Source organism: Eurytemora carolleeae, unplaced genomic scaffold (assembly GCF_000591075.1).
Source record: "Eurytemora carolleeae unplaced genomic scaffold, Eaff_2.0 scaffold1099, whole genome shotgun sequence".
NCBI classification, from domain to species: Eukaryota; Metazoa; Arthropoda; class Copepoda; order Calanoida; family Temoridae; genus Eurytemora; species Eurytemora carolleeae.
Window position 1 is genome coordinate 44394 of NW_019397053.1, and position 20104 is coordinate 64497.

At 33.2% G+C, this 20104-nt stretch overlaps 2 protein-coding genes across 2 annotated transcripts; one reads left to right on the forward strand and one right to left on the reverse strand.

Moving 5' to 3' along the window:
• The first annotated feature begins 291 nt into the window (after window positions 1-291).
• On the forward strand, window positions 292-20096 carry LOC111711447 (uncharacterized). Its single transcript, XM_023485816.1, has 10 exons — window positions 292-363; window positions 972-1031; window positions 2265-2310; window positions 2499-2530; window positions 11316-11361; window positions 13430-13482; window positions 14510-14583; window positions 15542-15627; window positions 19501-19539; window positions 20085-20096. Exons 1-10 carry the CDS (start codon window positions 296-298, stop codon window positions 20094-20096), a joined length of 516 nt encoding a protein of 171 aa, XP_023341584.1. The 5' UTR covers window positions 292-295.
• On the reverse strand, window positions 4495-6036 carry LOC111711451 (uncharacterized). The gene is made up of 2 exons (XM_023485819.1): window positions 5106-6036; window positions 4495-5058 (listed from the first exon to the last, which is right to left on the reverse strand). The coding sequence occupies exons 1-2, from the start codon at window positions 5962-5964 to the stop codon at window positions 5018-5020; spliced, it is 900 nt and encodes a 299-aa protein (XP_023341587.1). The 5' UTR covers window positions 5965-6036; the 3' UTR covers window positions 4495-5017.
• Window positions 20097-20104: the final 8 nt, after the last annotated feature.

Sequence of the window (20104 nt, forward strand, 5' to 3'; positions counted from 1 at the left end):
TTTTAAACTCAGTTTTAAATCAGAAATATTTCAAAATGTTTTTACTTTGCCGAATATTATAATTGTTTTGCTTTATTCTCTGAAAGTATAAGAAGGAAAGAGTTAATTGTAAAATTGGTAGGAAAGTACCTTTTTCAATTTTCTGTAACAATGAAATTAAGACTAATGAGAAGAGACGCACATTGATAGCATAATTTGAAGATTTATTTTAAGACTTATGTCAACGTCGATGGTCGAACATTTTTGAAGGAATTAGTTTGAATTTTGAATTTCTCAGTTTTCTCCAGATAGAAAGATGAGACGAGATGAGGTAGAAGATGAAGGTTGGTATAGAGGAGGAGATGACTGGGGATCTAGAGATAGGGATGGGAATCGATTCTTAATGATAATCGTAACGAAGAAAACACAATTTTTTCACAAAAATATTTTTTTAATACAGTGTTAGGCCTATCAAGCAATTTAATATCGACGATATTCTAGTGAAGCCTTGCTTTCTATCCATCTTGCATGTAAACAAAGGGAAGATGTGAATTAAAAAGAAAATATTCTTTATTTTTTAGAAATTATTTGTTTAGAAAGCAAATCTGCACTAAACTTTTGTTTATACTATATTGATTAATTGGCCTACCACTGTATCACTTTTCGTTTGAGAATAAATGTTGAACAACATTCGCAAATCATATTGCGAATGAAAAAAAATATTTTAACACGTTTCAACATAGGAATTGATTCTTTGCCACAAACTTTCTAATCCCGATTTCTTTGCAACCCAATGTCGTATACCTCTGATTTTTCAGATAATGAATTCTGTTAAACCAAATAATTAAAATTTGAGTTATAGGAATTGGATAATTGGAGTTTGTGGCAAAAATTAGTTCCTTTCTTAATATTTAATTATTCTAAAGTTTTCTTATCCCTTTTTTAAAATGATTTCAGAAAAAAAAAAAATTAAGTTTCCCATACCTTTGTAGAGATGAGAAGACCCTGAGAGTTCCATTAAATCTGCTAATTAAACTAGTCCTGGCTGCTAGGTAAGAATACTTGATTATTAATAAAATCATTAAATCCAAAGAGTTTCAAGTCGCCATAGAAAGTCTTTTTTATTGAGGAGAACCTTCTAGTGTGTATTAAAATTATTTTATTGTACTTTAAAAATTGACGGAGAAATCGTGCACATTTTTAGTCTAGAAAATACAATATCTCAGATCTGATATGTCTATTATAATACAAAATCGTATTCTTTTGAGGTTTGTTTTAACTAAGAGATAACGCTTTAATTGTTAGTTTTGGTTTTATATCTTAATCATGTTGAGTCGGAGTACAAATTTTGCACAAGAAATAAAAGCATGCAATCTTATAGAGCATTTGATTTTAAATCAAACAAGATTCTGAAAAAAATGTCTATTACGAGCTGTGAATTAATTCATTAACATATCAGATATCATAAAATAATTTGTCTTCTTACAATAAATTATTATGTTATGTTTATTATTATATCCAATTAGTTCAAGCATTACAAATGACAAAAATCTGGCTTAACCCTATTCCTGCTGGGGGGGGGGTCAATTTGACCCCCCCTGTAGTTTTTTTACATAACTCAAAAAGTATTGGTCTGAGGCTGTTGAAATTTTCTGACTTTTCTTACATACCCAAAGCCCTCCCTTTAGGACTAAAACCGGGCTTTAATACTAACTGCCTGAGTCCTCAGGCACACTGCCTGAATGACTGTTTTTGCCTGTAACAAACTAAATCTTTGTTTTGACCCACTTTCACTTGTCAGATTTTGATAAAATTTAGCTTTTTGGAAAGCCTATGACATAAGGAAACGGATTGCACAAGTTTTCCGAAAAAAAAAATTGCAAATTTTTTGCAAACAACCTGTCAAAGGAAATTTGCACATTTTTAGTTTTTCTTGATTAAAAATCAGGTTATTTAAATTTTGCAAAAATTTTTGCATATTTGAAATGGCATGGTCAAGGACTTTTCAAAAATCTATAATTTGTCATTTTTTGGAAAATTTTTTTTTTGCAAACATTTTTACTATAAACTGGATTTTGATATAAAAAATCAATTTTCGCAAATTTGCAAATTTTGTTGAAGATTCTAAAAGTAGCGCACAAGAGCTTTCTAATGATGTATCATTTGTCATATTTGGACATCTAACATGGGATTTAGAGGGGGGAGGGTCAAATTGACCCCCCCCCCAGCGTATCCTGGTTTTCAAGTACCCCAGCAGGGATAGGGTTAATTAACATTTTTTTTAGAAACAGTTCGGATTATGATGCTGGCACAAATTTTACTCAAATTAAGGTATTTAATTGCAATGGAAACTAGTGTTAAAATATAAAATCCATAAGTTACAAGAATTACAAAATCTAAAAGTTTAAAAACCATTTAAAAATAAATCTCCAAAACATTTTAAATTAGTTTACTAGAAATTTTAAATGAAAAAAGTAAAACTTTTTATTAAAAATATGATAAAAAGAAAAAAATTTCAGCTTTCCGTGGCAGACGAAGGAAAATATGACAGGTAAATAAAATATATTAAACTCAATATTCCTGGGACCTCTTAAAAACATTTTAGCCAATTTGGTCCACAGCTGTTTGGCCAGATAAAGCAAACATATTTATATATCTTAGTCGGGTTCAGGGCAGATTCAAGGCGGGTTCAGTGCGGGTTCAGGGCGGGTTTGAGGCAGGTTAAGGGCGGGTTCAAGGCTGGTTCAGGGCTGGTTCAAGGCAGGTTTAAGACTGCTGCAGTAGTTCATTACCCCCCTACCTTCCTGATTTCTTAAATTTTGCTAGTTTTTCCTTAGTATTATGTGCCCTTTTCTCTCTGTACAATTGAAAATTGAATACATTATGGCTGAACCAGAAACATTCAGCTTAAATGATAAAAAACCATGTGCTCCTTTTTCTTTATAATAGTGGGCGACTGAGAGGGAAAAAGTATGTTTTAGCAATATAGTATATTGAAGCAGTATTTAAAATACCAGCGCAGAGGGGTGTGGAAAAAAAGACATCCCCCTGAACAAATTTTAAGTGCAACTAGGTAGAGGTGGGAATCTTCTTGCACCTTTAAATCAGTTTTACAGGATGGATTTTTAAATGTTTTGCCTGAGGCGTTCTTTTATCACTGTTACTTTATGATTATTTAATAGTTTCTTAAGGGATTAAAATGGAAAAGGTTTAATGTCCTAAAATGTCATAAAAAAGGAGTAAATTGCACTATTCTATACTATGTATATGCTTGGCAATAATGAAATAGTAACCACCTTATAAAAGATAATTAATACTCTCCCCCCCACGGTGGGGGTATTAATAGAGGGTCAGGGGGGTAACTGGTTTTTGTAACAATACATTTGAGTTGTGTTTCATGGTGATAATAGACAAAATGAATATATCCTGATAATCTTTTCATTTACACAAATTGTATCACTTGTATCATTGATTTAAAAATGATTTTAATTTACAATTACTTTTCTCGTTCAAATATTTATGCTTAAATGGATCCTGTAAACCTGCAATAAAATACAATGTCCTCTTTGTTACAGATAACTATTTCAAGGGAAAACATATACTTCAGATTTTTTACAAGAAATTACAATGGATTCAGCATAATTTAAAAAGATATATATAGATTCTAACAACTATTATTAAAAGATGTGGGGGTGCCGGCGCAGCAGCCCGCCAAAGTACTAGTTTGGTCTCTTAATTGTGTTAAGATACCCATTTTGAGAGTTTTCACGAAAATACCACTTTTCAGTCAGATTTTAAATCTAAAGCACAACATTACTATGCTTGGGAGAATTCTCTAAAAAAAATACTTAAGGGACCTAGGCTTATTTGACTCGAATAAGAGGTTTATGGTGTACCCTAAATATTGATGACCGACCCCATTTTGTATTTACTGTAATTTACACCCCTCTGTTTTGCAAAGAAAAGTGCGATGTACAACCAAAAATAAGTATAGATTCCTATAACAATTCTATTACAACACCATGATTGTAAAAATTGAACAAACATTGTTCTCTCAGTATATAATACGGGATGTAGTGTTCGGACCAAATATAACACTACTATAAGATCCCTCTATTCTCAATAAAATATAATAACAAGGAATGGGTAAACTGAATGCCCCTTTAGGGTTCAAGTTTCCCTTTAAGTCAGTTCTATTCCTACCCTTATTCACAAAAAAATAAATTTATTTAATATCCAATTAATCACATCTTGTATTCCATTATTCATATATTATTATTATTCCATCCTGCAATTCCTATAAAAATACAAAAGCAAAAGATTATTGATAATTGTTTTTACAAACTCCACATTTTAGGTTCAGATTTCAACATTCAAGCTTTTAGAATGTAAAAGCAAAAGTAATTTACCTGCACTTAAGAAATCTATCTATATAATAATAAAGAATTTAAAAGATAAATATCAGAGTAAACCAACAAGCACAATTAACATCAAAACTGCCAACCTTAAGAAAGATTACACCTAGCTGAAAATTTATTTAAATGATAATAATCCCATTTTCCTACAATTCCCCCATTATTTTTACTGAATTTTCAAAGTAAGTAAAAATAATAAACATTTAAATCATATGACCAAATCCTGATGTTAACTCCTGCATTTCTTCTTCTTCATTGATCTTATTTCTGAGCTTTTTGTTCCTTTTCTGTATCTTCTCATGTTGGATCTGAGTTGATAAATAGATATTCATTATCTCCATGCTCCACACTTGAAGTGGAATGTAGAGGACTTCACAGAACAACTATAACCTTCCAACTTATTTATCTTCTTCCTTTGCACTATATTATACTCAAGGCTTTAATAGTTTCTTCTGGCTTATTTCTTTGACAAATTGTTGCTTTTTCACATTTCTTAATTAGATTTGTCTGCAGACAGTCATAATAATTAATAGAATAGGAATTAATTTCTGGTAGAACCAAAACCACCAGTACCCCTACCAGTAGGTTCCAGTTCCTTTTCTTCAAACTCTCCAAAAGGATATTTAAGTATTAAGGCTTGCCAAATTCTGTCTCCCTTCTGTACCTTATATTCCTCCTCTGTAGTGTTGTATATTAAAGTTTTAATACTACCTGTGTATTCACTATTTATAATCCCAGCAATGACTATTATTCCTCTCTTGGCTAACCCGGATCTACTGCACAACTGCATAAAATACTGCCTAGGCAGCTGACAGGCTAGGTTAAGATCCACCGCCCGTATCTGGCGTGCCGGTACCACTACCGTCTGGGCCGCCATGACATCATAGCCTGCTGCACCTTCACTTCCCTGAGTAGGATAATCTGATCCTGGCTTCAATAATACCTTCAGGGCTAAAACCTCCTCACTAGATAACTCACTCTCAGAACTTCCCCTGTTACTTTCCTGGTTACTTTCTGAAGATGCAGAAGAATATACCAATTTACCAAACTTGCTAGGTTTCTTTGAAGGTTCAGAGGACAAATCTGCAGCCCGTGGCCTCCGTCTTCTTTGACCTCTTCTGTCCTCATGCCTCCTCTTTATTCTACTTTTGTTTGGTTCAACCTCCGGTGATCTTCCTCTAATTTTCCCCCTAACTCGTGCTTCATGGTTGACTACAGGTTCTACCTGATCCTTCACCTTGGCTGATTCAGCAACCTCTACTGGATCCTTTTCCAAAGGTATCCTCTCCTTGTCAGCCATCACTGGAACTTCCACAGGTACATTTATGGGAATGTTTATCTCTACCGGACCTGATCCAGGAGCAGAGGTTATCTCCTCAGCCTCTGGGTCATCCTCATCCTCAAGATCAGCTTTCTTGGGTGCTTGGCCATCAACCATGCCATGGTATGGTCGGATGTGCCAGGTGTGCACCACCCATACCCTATCAGGTATTCTCTGGTTCCTAACCTTAACCAGAACCGGTGCTATCCACTCAACCACTTCCAATGGTCCAATCCATTGTTTTGTCATTTTCAAACTCTTCCCTGGTATCTTCCTTGGTGATAAATACCAACACTGATCCCCTGGTTTCCTTATACTTGTCTAAAGTGTTCCTCACATGTTCATGTACTGATCTATGGTCCTGGTGCGGTAACCCCACTAATAAATCTACAGGAAGCCTCAGTTCCCTTCCCAGGAAAGCTAAACTAGGTGTAACCCCAGTTGCACTGTGCTCCTTTGTATTATGGACTAAAGTTAGAGCAGGTAGATATGTAATCCAAGTAGGATCCTCTCTTGCTGAAGCAGCTCTCATAAAAGCATTCAAATCTCTATGCCATCGCTCTAATTTCCCATTACTCCTGGGGTTGTAGGAAGGGGTATAAGTTTTTTGTATTTTTAACTCATCCATCAAAGACTTGAAAATCTCTGATGTAAACTCAGTTCCATTATCACTATGGACAGATACTGGACAACCAATGTTAGCTACAAACCTTTCCATAACGGTCTTTGACACCTCTTTGGTTTCTTTACTTCGCATTGGATAACAGTTAATGTACCAGCTCCATTGATCCTACACAGTAAGGATATACTTGTAATCATGGTTCCCTGGTTCAAAAGGTCCTACCAGATCAATTGCCACTGACTGCAAAGGGAAACCATGTCTTAATGATTTATGCTCTCCTTTCTTATCATGCTCTTTAGTAGTCTTAGCAATACACTGCGAGCACAACTTAATCCTGTTAGCTAGGTCCACGGGGTAGAAGAAATTCCTTACCAATTGAGATCGGGTAGCAGCTAGACCATAATGACCAGCACTAAGGTGCTGGTGACAGTAGTAGAAAACCACTGGTTTCAGAGCATCCCTCTGCTTCCAAAACCAATACACCATCTTTGGAAACTTTCAAAGCTCCTACCAATTGTCTAAACCTATGAACTTCTAGAGACTGACCCATTAAATCATACTTGCTAGGTACCTGTCATGAAGAAAGCCACTTCCTCACAAATTTCAGGGTTTCGTCCAGTGCTTGAGCCTCTAGAATCTTGGCTCTGGTCAGTTCAGTTTCTACTGCTCCAATGAACTCAGCCTGCTCCCTTTCTTCCTCTAATTGTGGTTCAGGAAGATGGTCTAATCTGCTTAGTGTATCAGGATTACTATTCTCAGATCCTTTCTTATGAACAACCTTGAACTGCAAACTGGCCAGCTCTTCATACCATCTACTCAGGATACCCCCTGTAGGTAAAAGGTTATTCAATTGTTTCAAAGCTGCCCTATTATATGATTATATTTCCTGCAACCATAAACTATTGCAGCTAACTAACCTTTCCAACTGGGATAATTTTTCTCCCTGATTGTAGTTTTGTGTCTCCCAGCAGCAATTAACCTTTCTTTCCCTTTCTGTACTTGGGACAGAATGGCAGACAAAGCTCCTCTAATTTGTGGTCAAAATAAACTCTTCTTTGCTATTAAAATCCGGAGTTGCTCTCAAAAGTGATTCCTTAAAAGCTTCTTTTATCTTCTAAAACTTAGTTTCCATCAAGGTGGTCCACTCCAAACTCTTCTTCTTTTTCTGAGCGGACATCTCTTGGGTTAGCATACTGAAATCTTTAATAAAAGATCTGTAGTAACCCACAAAGCCTAACCATTTAGATAAATCCTTGTTTGTCTTTGGGGTTGGCCAAGACAAAATCCTTTCTACGTAACTAGGCACCATTTTTACTCCATCAGCAGTGAGATAATGGCCTAGGTAAACCAATTCAGATCTAAATAGTTGACACTTCTCTGCCTTAAGCTTAATACCAGCTGTCTCATGTGCTTGAAATACCTCTTCTAACTTACTGAGATGATCTTCCATTTTGTTATGGAAGAGCAAAAGTTCATCCAAATATGCATTAAGTCCCTTACCTGACAAAGGGTTTAATACTTGGTGTATGAACCTTGAATTTATACTGACAGCCATACTGATCCCAAAAGATAGTCTACAAAACTCCAGTAATTGAGTACTAGTGGGGAATGCTGTATACTCTCTACTTCCAGCTTCCAATGGTATGGTGAAGTAAGCATGCACTGCATCCAAGCAGAATATATTTTAATTCCTGCATATTTATCAATCAAGACATCTATCCCTGGTAAGGGGTAACTATCCTGTATAATACTCTGGTTAAGTTTCCTAAAATCTAAGCAAAATCTTGTCTCTCCATTTTTCTTAGCAACAGGAACCACATGATTACTCCATGGAGATTTACTTGGTTTCACAATCTTATGCTTTAACCATTCATTAACCTGCTTCTGAAACTCAGCTTAAACTTAATACTAGCCTCCAAAATGTCAGTTCTGCCTACTCCATGCTCAGGAGTAGCAAAAATATGTCTATATCTATAAATGAAGGATTTCAATTTCTTCTTTATCTTCGGATGTTTTTTAAACATCTCATTCTCTTCTATCTTCAATTTATCATATAATTCATTTACATCTGTTTTTGGTTGGTCCTTTAAGTTAGTAACTGTTTTCTCAGTTCTCAATGACCCCTCCTTGAGCACATTTACCTCCACAGGAGTATTCTCCTTACTAGTTTGGGTTGCTCATTCAAATTCATTACCATTATTTTGTCCTTGCTGTTTCTAACAGGATACACTCCTGGCATACCAAACACTTCATTATCTGAGCAAAAACTCATGTTCTAAAATAGATTTGCAACCTTTTAGTATACCCCCATGCTCAATTTGGTCATACTTTTTGGCAATAAAATCTTATTCTCATCAAATTTTACAGGTGTAATCTTACCTTGCAGTTGACAGCTCAGTGCCAACTGTCCTTTGTAGCTTCCTCTGGACTGTTTCCTTTGAATAGAAAAAAAGTTTGTTAGACACTTTTTTTTTACAATATTAGCAACATTCTTAGTTCTAGAATTTACAGTTTTCAATTTTAATTTACTTAACTTAGTGGGAGTAAAATCATTAAAAAAAAGTCCTGACTTCCCTGGTGCCAAGGTCTGCACCAATTCAATATTTCCTCTTTGATGTAAAACTGGCTCCTTGCCATCCAACATAACTGATAATTTGTGGGTCCTCAGAAACATATATCCAATATTCATAATGCTGGTCAAGTCTCTTATTACCCAGCTTATTGGATGAAAAACCTCTACTTTCCCAATCTTCAACCGTAAATTCCTTACAGCTCCAACCAAGGCCATGGTTGAGCCAGTAGCTGCAGTCCCAATGCTTAATGGTCTCAGCTTTTCTTTCTTCAAACCCACCTCTTGGGCATACTTTTCACTGAAACATAATCCAGGGGATACCAAGTTACCAGTATCAACCAGACCCATTACCCTTGTAATTCCACCTTCAGGCAAAAGAATATCAACAGGAACATGAGATTTCAGTTTAGGGGATATTTCAGCCTTAAAACCGGGACTATCTCCCCCTAGTAGAGAGCCCCTCAGGGAAAACCCGATCCTATTTTATTAATTCCAAGGGCAGCAAGGATCCCCTTCTTCATCATTTTGGAATGCTTGGACTTTTCCTGTTCTGGCAGAGTTTTCTTTTTTCTTCTGTTTCTCTAAATTTACCCAGCATTGTTTCTTCAAATGGCCCTGAAGACCACATCTGTGGCAACGTTTCTCACCACTTTCCCTGCGGTCTTCTTCTTTTGATTTCTACAATCTCTTTGAAAAAGTCCAGATTTATGACACTTAAGACAGTGCTTAGGCTGCTGTGCTAAGTTGATTCTCCATATCCTTCACTAACTGATTGTCTCTCGCAAGCGGTTATCCGCAAAAGATTTTGCGGAGTCTCTTCCATATTTGTTGGGTCAGATTTTCTCAACAACCGTTTTACAACCGGATTGTACAAGCCTGTTATCAAATGATCCAAAAAAAAATGCTAAACTCTGTCCCTTCTGGATAGGCTTCCAAGAAGAGGGAACTTTTAATGGAGAAAAACGTTCCAAAATCTTCATCTAATCCTTGTTTTCTCAATCAGAACTCTACTTTTGATAACTGCACTTCCCCTTCAGGCAAGAAAATCTGCTTTTTAGTCTGCTCAACAACAGCAAAAGTTGGAGCTTCCTCTCCAGCTGCAATAAAAAGATGAGCCACTCTATCTTGACTCCTACCACGAATGCTGTATATCAAAGCACATTTTTGATGGACACCATTTTCTATTCCATTCAAGACCATCTAAAGCTGGAAAGTATGCAAATGGTTTCGGAAACTACCGATATTTCCTCCATCTTCATTAAAAATTGGCACACTTCAAAGTGCATTTTGGAGCTCTCTTCTCATATCTTGCTGATTATCTACAGCCATGATTCAGCTTGATTATTCCAGACCAATCCCCTTATTTAATTCAATTCTCGGTCTATCAGTTCAACAGATCCCACTGCTGCCACCAAATGTAGTGTTAGGACCAAATATAACACTTCTATAAGATCCCTCTATTCTCAATAGAATATAATAACAAGGAATGAAAGGTTTGTCTCTTAAAATAGATCTTGACTTGTCTCAAGTCTTCAACTGAATGCCCCTTTAGGGTTCAAGTTTCCCTTTTTAATCAGTTCTATTCCTATCTTTATTCACAAAAACATAATTTTATTTAATATCCAATTAATCACATCTTGAATTCCATTATTCATATATTATTATTATTCCATCCTGCAATTCCTATAAAAATACAAAAGCAAAAGATTATTGATTTTACAAACTCCACATTTTAGGTTCAGATTTCAACATTCAAGCTTTTAGAATGTAAAAGCAAAAGTAAATATATATAGAAATCTATCTATATAATAATAAAAAGATAAATATCAGAGTAAACCAACAAGCACAGTTAACACCAAAACTGCCAGCCTTAAAGAAAGATTACACCTAGCTGAGAATATATTTAAATGATAATAATCCCATTTTACTACACCCTACTGTACCCCTAAGGTATTTTGGGACACCCTGTATATTTACATATTTATAAAGAGTTGCAAGTCCAATTCACAACAGTCCGCTTTAAATTTTTATCTAGCATGAAAAAAGAAATTATAGACAAACCACAAAAAAATATGAATTTTTAGACAGAAGGAGGAAGGTTTAAAGATTTCTGCTTTTAATCGGGCATAACTCTCTTGTTTGCAATTAATTGTTTTCTTCTATTCAGTTGCATTAATCCGAAAGTCACATTCAAGCAATACCAAAATAAAAATTATTGATTTTTAAATAAAAATATTAAAACACAAAGATGCTTGACATTTATTGCTTGGAACACGGTTTGCAAGTTACTATTGTGAATCCTGCAAACCTCTTTTTAAACTGAAATTAAGTCAACGGTCTCTTGAATAAGTAAACAATTCTTTACTTTGATTAAAATATGTTTTTCTCATTTTACTATAATTATAGAAACTGGACTCACTCTCCCTTGTCTCAGAATACATTTCGGTTTAAGGTAACAAAGTTAATTCATAGAATTTTATTTGTCTAATGATCATGTTTGTGTGGAGTTCCTAATTTAAAAATCACAATAATAATTTAACGATTCATGGTCCTGGGATCCCCCTTTCCAGGCGGGGAGGGTCCAGAGTAGGGTTTCCACGAAACAGTGCGCAACGGTTTCGCGTTTTTGCACGAAATGACCTATTTGCACAAAATTTTGCATCATTTTTGTATCAATACGAAAAAAGGTTTGCACGAAATTGCGCATTCATCCGAAATAAATATTTTTTTTCTGCATGAAATTGTTGATGAATACGAAAATAAGTAATATTTGTTTCATTACATATTGCACAAATATAAAAGATTTAAATATTTTGACAGTGTGATGTGAATCAGTTTCAGTAAAAAACAACATCCATATCTGCAGTATTTTATTCATGAACAACAATTCATTATTATCCTTTCCTATAGTTTGGACACAGTAAAAATGTTAGTTACTTTCGTTACTAAAATTATTTTATGATAAATAAGTTTTGAAAAAACGCTGAAAAGGTGCCACTGGATGTGCGTCTCATCTAACATTATCATTAATCTATGTAGATTTGTATACATTTCTCTTGTTTGTGTGTCTGTTTGTTTGTCTATCGAATGTACCAAATTGTCTTAATTTTAAATGGTGATTTAAAAGCCTAGAAATAAGGCCACCATCAAATGTGCAGATGAGAGCAAGCCGGAGTAAAGTAGGGCTCTGATTGGTTTAATTTTAGATTCATTGATTTCCTGGAATTTTTTCTCGAAATTTAACGAAATAGCTCGAAATGACGAAATAGCTTGAAATAACGAAATATCTCGAAATAACGAAATAGCAGAAATAACGAAGGCGCAAAAACCAAGATTTTCTTCATAATTTGCACAAAATAGCTTTTGCGCATCAATGCAAAATTATTTTAAAATTTTGTGCAATATTTACTCAAAACGTAAGAAAAGTTTTACGCAATATTGCACGATTTTCATGCAAAAAATTTCGATTTGAAACCCTAGTTCAGAGGCCCCAAGTTAACCCAATATAAATAATAATTTTGTACAATTTGGCATTTATCTTTTATTGTATCTTTTATTCTTTTAAATTAAAAAAAACGATTCATTTTAAAATAAGAAGTATTATGAAGAAAAAAAATGTCATATTAGACAGCAAATTTTCTTCATGTTGAAAACAAATTTGATTCAAATGTCAACAAAACTAAATTGTCTCTGATTTTGGGAACTAAAGATATTTGAACATATATAAAAATGGCACTCAATTGTTGCATTATGGCAGATCTTTCATAGTGCATGATAATTCACAGTCTTTGTATTGAAAAATTCAATATTTTGTTTTCTCTATGAAAAATTGATTAATATGTAAGTATTTTGTGTGTAGTGTTTTAACTAAACACTGTTGTACAATGTATAAAAATGTGAGCAAACATGGGAAATCAATAAATAAAACATTTCCCAGTAACTATAGTCCACGATAAATATCAAATAATGCTGAGGGTTCATTTCAATAAAGGTAAAACACATATTTCAAATAAAAGTGCTTCCAGCAAAAAACGCAACTTTGAGAATTTGAGGAAAGCACAGTGATAACCAGAAAACTCTGCAATAGAAATACGTATTTTAGACTTAATTATTATTATTGACTTTTAATAGTGCAATGAACTATTTGCTTGGTAACCACATCAAGTAACTATTAATTATTTGTGTGATTCCAAATTACCCTCCATTAAAAGAGTTTCATAGCAGATACCCTGTTACCCTGAAAACCTATTTAATCTGATAATAGTATATATATAAATAAATACGATAAATCAAAAATAAATCTGCAATTAATAAAATAATTTGCATTATTTCTGCCGCATGAATCTGCCAGTCGTTTTTATAACTCCATAATTGAAAATTCAATGATAAAATAAAAATAACTCTCAGAACTTTGTTCAAAAGTCCAATGAGTCCGAAATCTAGAACCCATTTTCATAACCATCAAATGTAGATTTTCTATATTATACCTTTTTAATGGGATGTATATTTTGGATGTTTAGGAATTGTTGATTATTGCATTTATACTCTCAATCTGGTTATATTCGCTCTTCAGGTAAATCAAAATTATTTGCAGTGTATAACACTGTTAAAAAAACTTATTTTGTTTCATCGATACATATAAATACATACTATATATTAAGGATGTATCTTTTTTAAATTTGTTTAGAATATTTGTGAATATTAAAGTTTTGCAAAAATATGCAAAAATAGGCAACAATAATAAACATTAATCATTTCAGCAGTTTCACTGTTATCAAATCCTTAAATGTAAGCTTTTTTATTCTTTTATTTAGCAGTCAAGTGGACAATAAGTTAAGATCGAAGATTCAAACAAATATACATACACCCAACAGAGATTATACTATATATATATGCTAACACGACCATTTTTGCGTTGGAGTAAACTTTGGCTTAATTGTAAGGAAAGTTATTTGAAAATAAAATAATTGTTTCAGAACCTTTAAAATAAAAAAAAATGTTAAAAAAGTTATTCACTAATTGTTTGTATATTACACTAAACTCTAACAATTGAAAAAAGATAAAATTAGATCCGCAAACGCCAAAGATATGGGCATGAGCGACTTCAGGGACTTCAAAAATTCTTTTAACATCTCATTGACAATGCAAGAAATCACCAATGCAAAAGACATAATTTTTCAAAGGATCAAACATCGAATGAATAGATGTTAGATACTTTTCAAAAGGATTTTTCCCTAACACCTAATGGCAATTTCCCAAGGGTATTTTCCCAAGTGGCAACATCCCAAATTTACAATTTTCCAAGCGGCAAATTCCCTAGTATGTCCTAGCCGCAGCACTCGGCCCCAAGCCTGTTCTAACCACGGAGCTCAGCCCCCTTGCCCATCCTAGCCTCAACGCTGTCACCCATTACAGCCTGCAGCACCTGAGAGTGCTTAACCTAACCTTTGGGAAGTTGCCGCTTGGGAATTTGGACATTTGGGAAGTTGTCACTTGGGAAGTCGCCTTTGGGAAAATGCATTTGGGAAAGTACCTATCACCTGTTCTTTCCATTTCAGTATCACTTCAAATAAAAGTAATCTGTAATGTTTTATATATAGGTTTTGGCAAGTTTGGAGGGATATTCTTAATTTTTCTGCTGAGAGTTTAAACCGATCCCAAAATGGAATGTCAGGTTAGAATAAGATAGATAAATAAGATTATTAATGATAATAAAAGTAATAATAATAAAAATAATAATAAGAATAATAATTATAAAAATAATAATAAAAATAACAATAATAATAATAATAATTCTAATAATACTAATAATAATAATAATAATAATAATAATAGTAATAATAATAATAAAAGTAATAATAACAATAATAATAATAATAATAATAATAATAATAATAATAACAATAATAGTTATGATGATAATGAAAATTATAGTAAAAAGAAGTGATAATGATAATAAAGTTTTTTATATAATCCATTTAATAATGATTTATGAAGGAAATACAGGTTTATATTTTACATATACAAAAATAAAATGCATCAAATAAGAATTTCTCTTTTGTAAGTTTCTAGGGAAAAACTTAGAAATCCCAATTATTCCGAACAAAAAGGCATAATTCTCTAATTTTATCCAATTTCAACCTCGTAAACCTGTAGTTGTGCCTTTGGGAGCCCCAATTGTAAAATGTTTAAATCAGATCTTTTCTCTGAGGTCATAAACACATTTCTCAGGAATAAATTTGATTTATCTTAACTCAGCATTCTAAATTTAGAGCTAATATTCTAGGAATTCTTTAACATGGGAAAAAATGGTTTGAATACAATGCAAAACATTTAATGTCATGTCCGATTCAAAACAGTATATTTTAAATTTTAAAGTCTTTAAATTAGAAAATCTATTATTGTCAATTTAGGATTTCTGAGACAGTGCATGAAGGAAATTGTCAGAATTAAACACAATGCATTTTTAAAAGGTTGAAAAATGAGACAGTATATATATTTCACGTTATTTTTTAGATAAAGGTGTAAGTGAATATGAAGATAAATAAGGTATTCTCCTGAAATAAAGGATCACTTGAATATACACACCGATGCAGTCTCTTAGATTCTTGTATTTTTTTTTGTTTATTTAGGAGTTGACTCATTTTGGACTTGGGCTGTGTCTGCTATAAGAAGTCTGAAAAAATCTAGAATTCCTCATGGTGTTCGACAAAAGCAGGTCTCTGTATCATCAGAAGGAAATATGTTATCCGGCGTTGCAATTTTTAGTGACAGGGAAGCCTGCTTTGGTACTTTAAAAGAACTGCAATCTACAGAGGGTCTTGATATGTTCTTGATTTTTGCAATCATGTTCGTTAATGAGTACCGGGCACCGGCCTTCAGCTGGATCCATTTTCGTTTCGTTTTCGAATTAACGATTGCATACTATTTCTAGCACTGATCATTGACGATGGTTAACTAGGGTTTCCAATCGGAATTCTGTTGCACGCAATTGTGAGGAATTGCATCCAATGGTTGCTTCCGCTTGCGCCATTTCATTGCGCGCAATTGCGCTGAAATTGCGAAAAAGGAAGCAATTAAATATTGCGTGGAATTCCGTGCATCGAAATTGGTTTCATACCTAAAAATCAATAATTTTAAATGTTATACTTACAAATTTATGCAGCAGATACAAGAATGGAATTAAATATCTCTGTTGATTTTAAAATAATCGAGGCCATGGAGTGTCACTTGGTTCTACAGTTTTCAAATTTTAAAATTTCTTGTGGTTAAGCTACTAATAAATAATTTAATATGATACATTTTATATTTGTTAACATTGGATAAACATTAAAATGGAAATTTATTTGGTTAAAATTGTAAGGTTCGTTTAATCAAAATTAGATATTTTGCTACAGTGAGAACCAGAAAACTACGGAACACAAAGACAATATCACAGTGTATTTAATATTACATTATAAGTCGAACAAAATTAATTAGAAACTTTTTTAATCACTTATTGAGTCTAAACTGTATTTATTCTTCCTATGCCATATTTTTCTCGTTATCATGCTGCAAATGAATATTATAAAACAAAATATTAAGTTTAAATTCAATTTTCTTTGCATTTGAGACTGAAATGTTAGTGAAATTCAGTCTATTATATGCCACTACCTAAGTTTAAATTGAATATTTTGTTGTTGAAAGGAATTGCGAAATAATTAATTGCATTTATTGCGTTCCATAAGGTTTAAATTGAATTTTATCAAAAAGTTGAAACACAACGCAAGAAAGTTGGACAAAATTGCGCGCTACAGCGCGCAATTCCGTTGCGTTCATTTGCGCGCAATTATTACGGAATTGAGAGCAATTAAATTCACTTGCGCGCAAGGGCTCGCAATTGCGCGCAAGTAAAATCCACTTGCGCTGGAAACCCTATAGTTAACCGCTCTGTTATTTTTTTATACTGTTGATTGTTAAATCAACAAAATTGGTTAGTGTGGGGTCGGGTTAGAACTAAATAATTTGAATAAGGTAGGCTGCAAAAAGGAAGTTTCTTTGAGTAAAGATGTGTCTATAATGTCTCTGCAAGATGAACAGTGAAGACGGACAAGTTTTCTCTGTTTGTATACTGCAATTTTCTTGTTTTACTAAGTACAACCGTATGCAGTCAAAACATAAACAAACAAAATGTAAACATAGCAGACTAAACTCTTACAGATTGCAGTTTTCTCAGTTGGTATCACTATATTAAATCAAAGAATTATTTAAAATGACGATATCGAATTCGTCACTGAATTCCCATGTTTTTTGGGACACCCCGTATATGGATGTTTGTAACTTCGTAGCTTTTCTAGTTTTCATTTTACACAGAAATATGAGACAAACAACCTTAATTTAAAATATGCTTTAATTTAACGCGAAGAAAGTCTGGAAAATATGTACCAATAAATATGTGACCTATTCCAGTTGGGTTGGGGGTCCCCCCCCCCCCTTAACGTTTCTTGGACATTAATAATTTTTTTTTGACTTTCCTAACTAGCACATGCCCTCACTTTAGGCTTAAAATGGGGCTTTTTAAATTACCTAATTTACCCTAAAGATAGCGCATCAGAAAATCTACGCAAATTTGACGCATTTTCTGGGGGAGCCAACTATAGTAAAAAAAGTCGTCTTCAAAGCTTCAAGAGTGCCATTGTGAATCGGACATTGCAATCTTTGTACTTACTTAAAAATTGCGCTTACAGTCCCTTTAACGTCTCATTTTTGTGGGTAATCCTGTAAAATGTTTATATTTTAGATATATTCTGTTTTTTATCTAAAAATGATGTTGATGTAAAGTTGAGCTGATATTCTGATATATAGAACCAGACAGTAATCTTCTGTAAACAGGGTTTAGTCTAAAATGCAAAGTGCAAGGTTGTTTACTTCATATTTAAAAGGAATGTTTCTTTCAAGAATCATTGATTCTCTTATGATAAAACAAACTATTTTTCTTCAACTACACTGATGATGCATACAACAATAGAATAGGACGAAGACACATACAGCAATACTTAAGTGTCTAAACAGTTTAACTAGACACTTATAAAATCACTAATTTATTAAAATCGCTGTTTCTTTTACTCATTTAACTTTTTAAAGTTATAACTCGATTCTAAAAGTCGTCTTTCTACTTCAGAGTTTTCTGGCTATCACTCTGTACATCCTATTGTCCATATCTATATATAAATTTAAAGTCGTAATCTCTGTTTGTCTGGTTTGTTTGTTTGTTTGTCCGATCATAACTTAGAAACCACTGGACCGATTTGCCTCAATTTTTGATTGGGGAGCTCTGTAGGACCACGGGAATGTTCTTAGCTTAGTTCATTATTCTAAGTAAAGTGGAACAACTTTTATATGGAAAAATAGCTATTTCGTGATTTACAACCAGGTGCAGGCAAATGATGGGACTAACTTCCCTACACTACGCAATGCTTGGTCCCCAAGCTAGTATATATATTTAAAGTTGTTTGTCTGTGTGGTTGTCCTATCACAACTCAGGAACCCCAGAACCGATTTGTCTTACATTTCGGGGAAATCGGTAGAACCACGGGAAGGTTCTTAGCTTGGTTTAGAGATTCCAAGTTTAGTGGGTCAACTTTTGTAGTTTGTAAATTAATAACTCTAAAAAGAGTGCAATGCCCGATTTACAATGGTACCCTTTAACCCTATTCCCGCTGGGGAGGGGTCAAATTGACCCCCCCTGTAGTTTTTTTTACATAACTCAAAAAGTATTGGTCTGAGAATAGGGTTAAACCGTTGAAAATTCATCGAGTTTAGAGATTTTGTGTGTAAACTCCTAAAACCGCTTGTATTCTTACATATATTTCAATGTGCGCTGATTGCAGCTTTAACTCGAAACAACTGATACCGTTGCTAGCGTCTAATGAAAAATCGTCTTTTTAACGTGACAAACTGTTTTAAACACCCAAAAGAAAATATTAATTTTCTGCCACTTCTAGAATGTGTTAAACAGTTTAAAGCGGTCCATTAGATTAATATCCTTGATCCGTCAAAGGGTTTTTATAGGGTAACTTGTTAATCGGGGAAGCACCTCTTTATATGAAAGGCCACTTGAAATTACGCTAATAGTCCCTTTGAGAAACATCAGTATTATTTGATTAAGAAAACATATTTCTATCTGGATGTAAAATATGTAAAGAGAACAGGATTTTTCTGTAAACCATAATAAAGGAACTGAGTTTTTGCCACAAATTCTGATTTTCAAATTGCTATATCTTTGCAATCTGATGGTGTTAACCTTTGATATTTAAAACTATTATTGTCTGATCTAAAATAATTCATAGTTTGAAATTTAAGGTCTCTGACATTGAAATGAAAAGATATAGGGATAAGAAAATCAGATTTTGTGACAAAAACTCAATTCCTTTGCCGAATATTTCGGAATTCGCTATGATTACAAAATATAAGAAAATTTAAAAAAAAAACAGTTCACCGCATTGTTTTTTAAATTTTTTCATATAACAAACAATTCGAAGAAAAATGAAAGATCTACACTCTACAGTAGTTTAATGTTAAAATAGATTTTATATTTTATTTTTATATTCAGGACCCTGTATTGGCCCCAATGTGTCAGATTTTTTTATTTGTATTATCTCGTGCTTTGTAGTTGAATAAAAATATGAAATATGAAATATTTCTTCCGAGAAAATATATTCAAATAATATTTCCATGTATGAGTGGCGTATGACGTTCTTTATTCCGGAGAACTCCGCAATTCGTTTTACATAAATATATTATCTGTTTTCCAAACCTATTATGATATGGAAATTTGTTATAAATAAATATATTATCTCTCTTCCAAACCTATTATGATCTGTAAAGGAGTTGAGTCTTTGCCACAAACTCTGATTTTCTAAATACTATATTTTTGGATTCAAATGTTGCAGACCTTAGATATTTCAAACTAAGAATTCTGTTAGATCAAATAATTTGAGTTTGAAATATCAAAGGTTTACAACATCGATTTCTAAAGATATTTAGGTTTAAATATTTGATTTTGTTCCAAAGACTCAATTCCTTTGCTAAAGAAAGAAAAAAAAAGATAAAAAACTCTCTTCGTGTCTCTACTGCAAACTTCCGCAGGCCTCTTTCTATACATACATAATTGTTCCGCACACAAATGTTTAACAGATACCATCGTAAATCAAACA

What these genes read in the sequence shown, in the direction of transcription:
- LOC111711447 (XM_023485816.1), top strand. Translation starts at nt 296, where the DNA reads ATGAGACGAGATGAGGTAGAAGATGAAGGTTGGTATAGAGGAGGAGAT. An exon ending in TGGTTATATTCGCTCTTCAG is followed by an intron (nt 13,483 to 14,509) that starts GTAAATCAAAAT and finishes TTTTATATATAG; the next exon opens with GTTTTGGCAAGTTTGGAGGG. An exon ending in ATGGTGTTCGACAAAAGCAG is followed by an intron (nt 15,628 to 19,500) that starts GTCTCTGTATCA and finishes TTTTATATTCAG; the next exon opens with GACCCTGTATTGGCCCCAAT.
- LOC111711451 (XM_023485819.1), bottom strand. Translation starts at nt 5,964, where the DNA reads ATGACAAAACAATGGATTGGACCATTGGAAGTGGTTGAGTGGATAGCA. An exon ending in TATAAATAGTGAATACACAG is followed by an intron (nt 5,059 to 5,105) that starts GTAGTATTAAAA and finishes GAGGAATATAAG; the next exon opens with GTACAGAAGGGAGACAGAAT.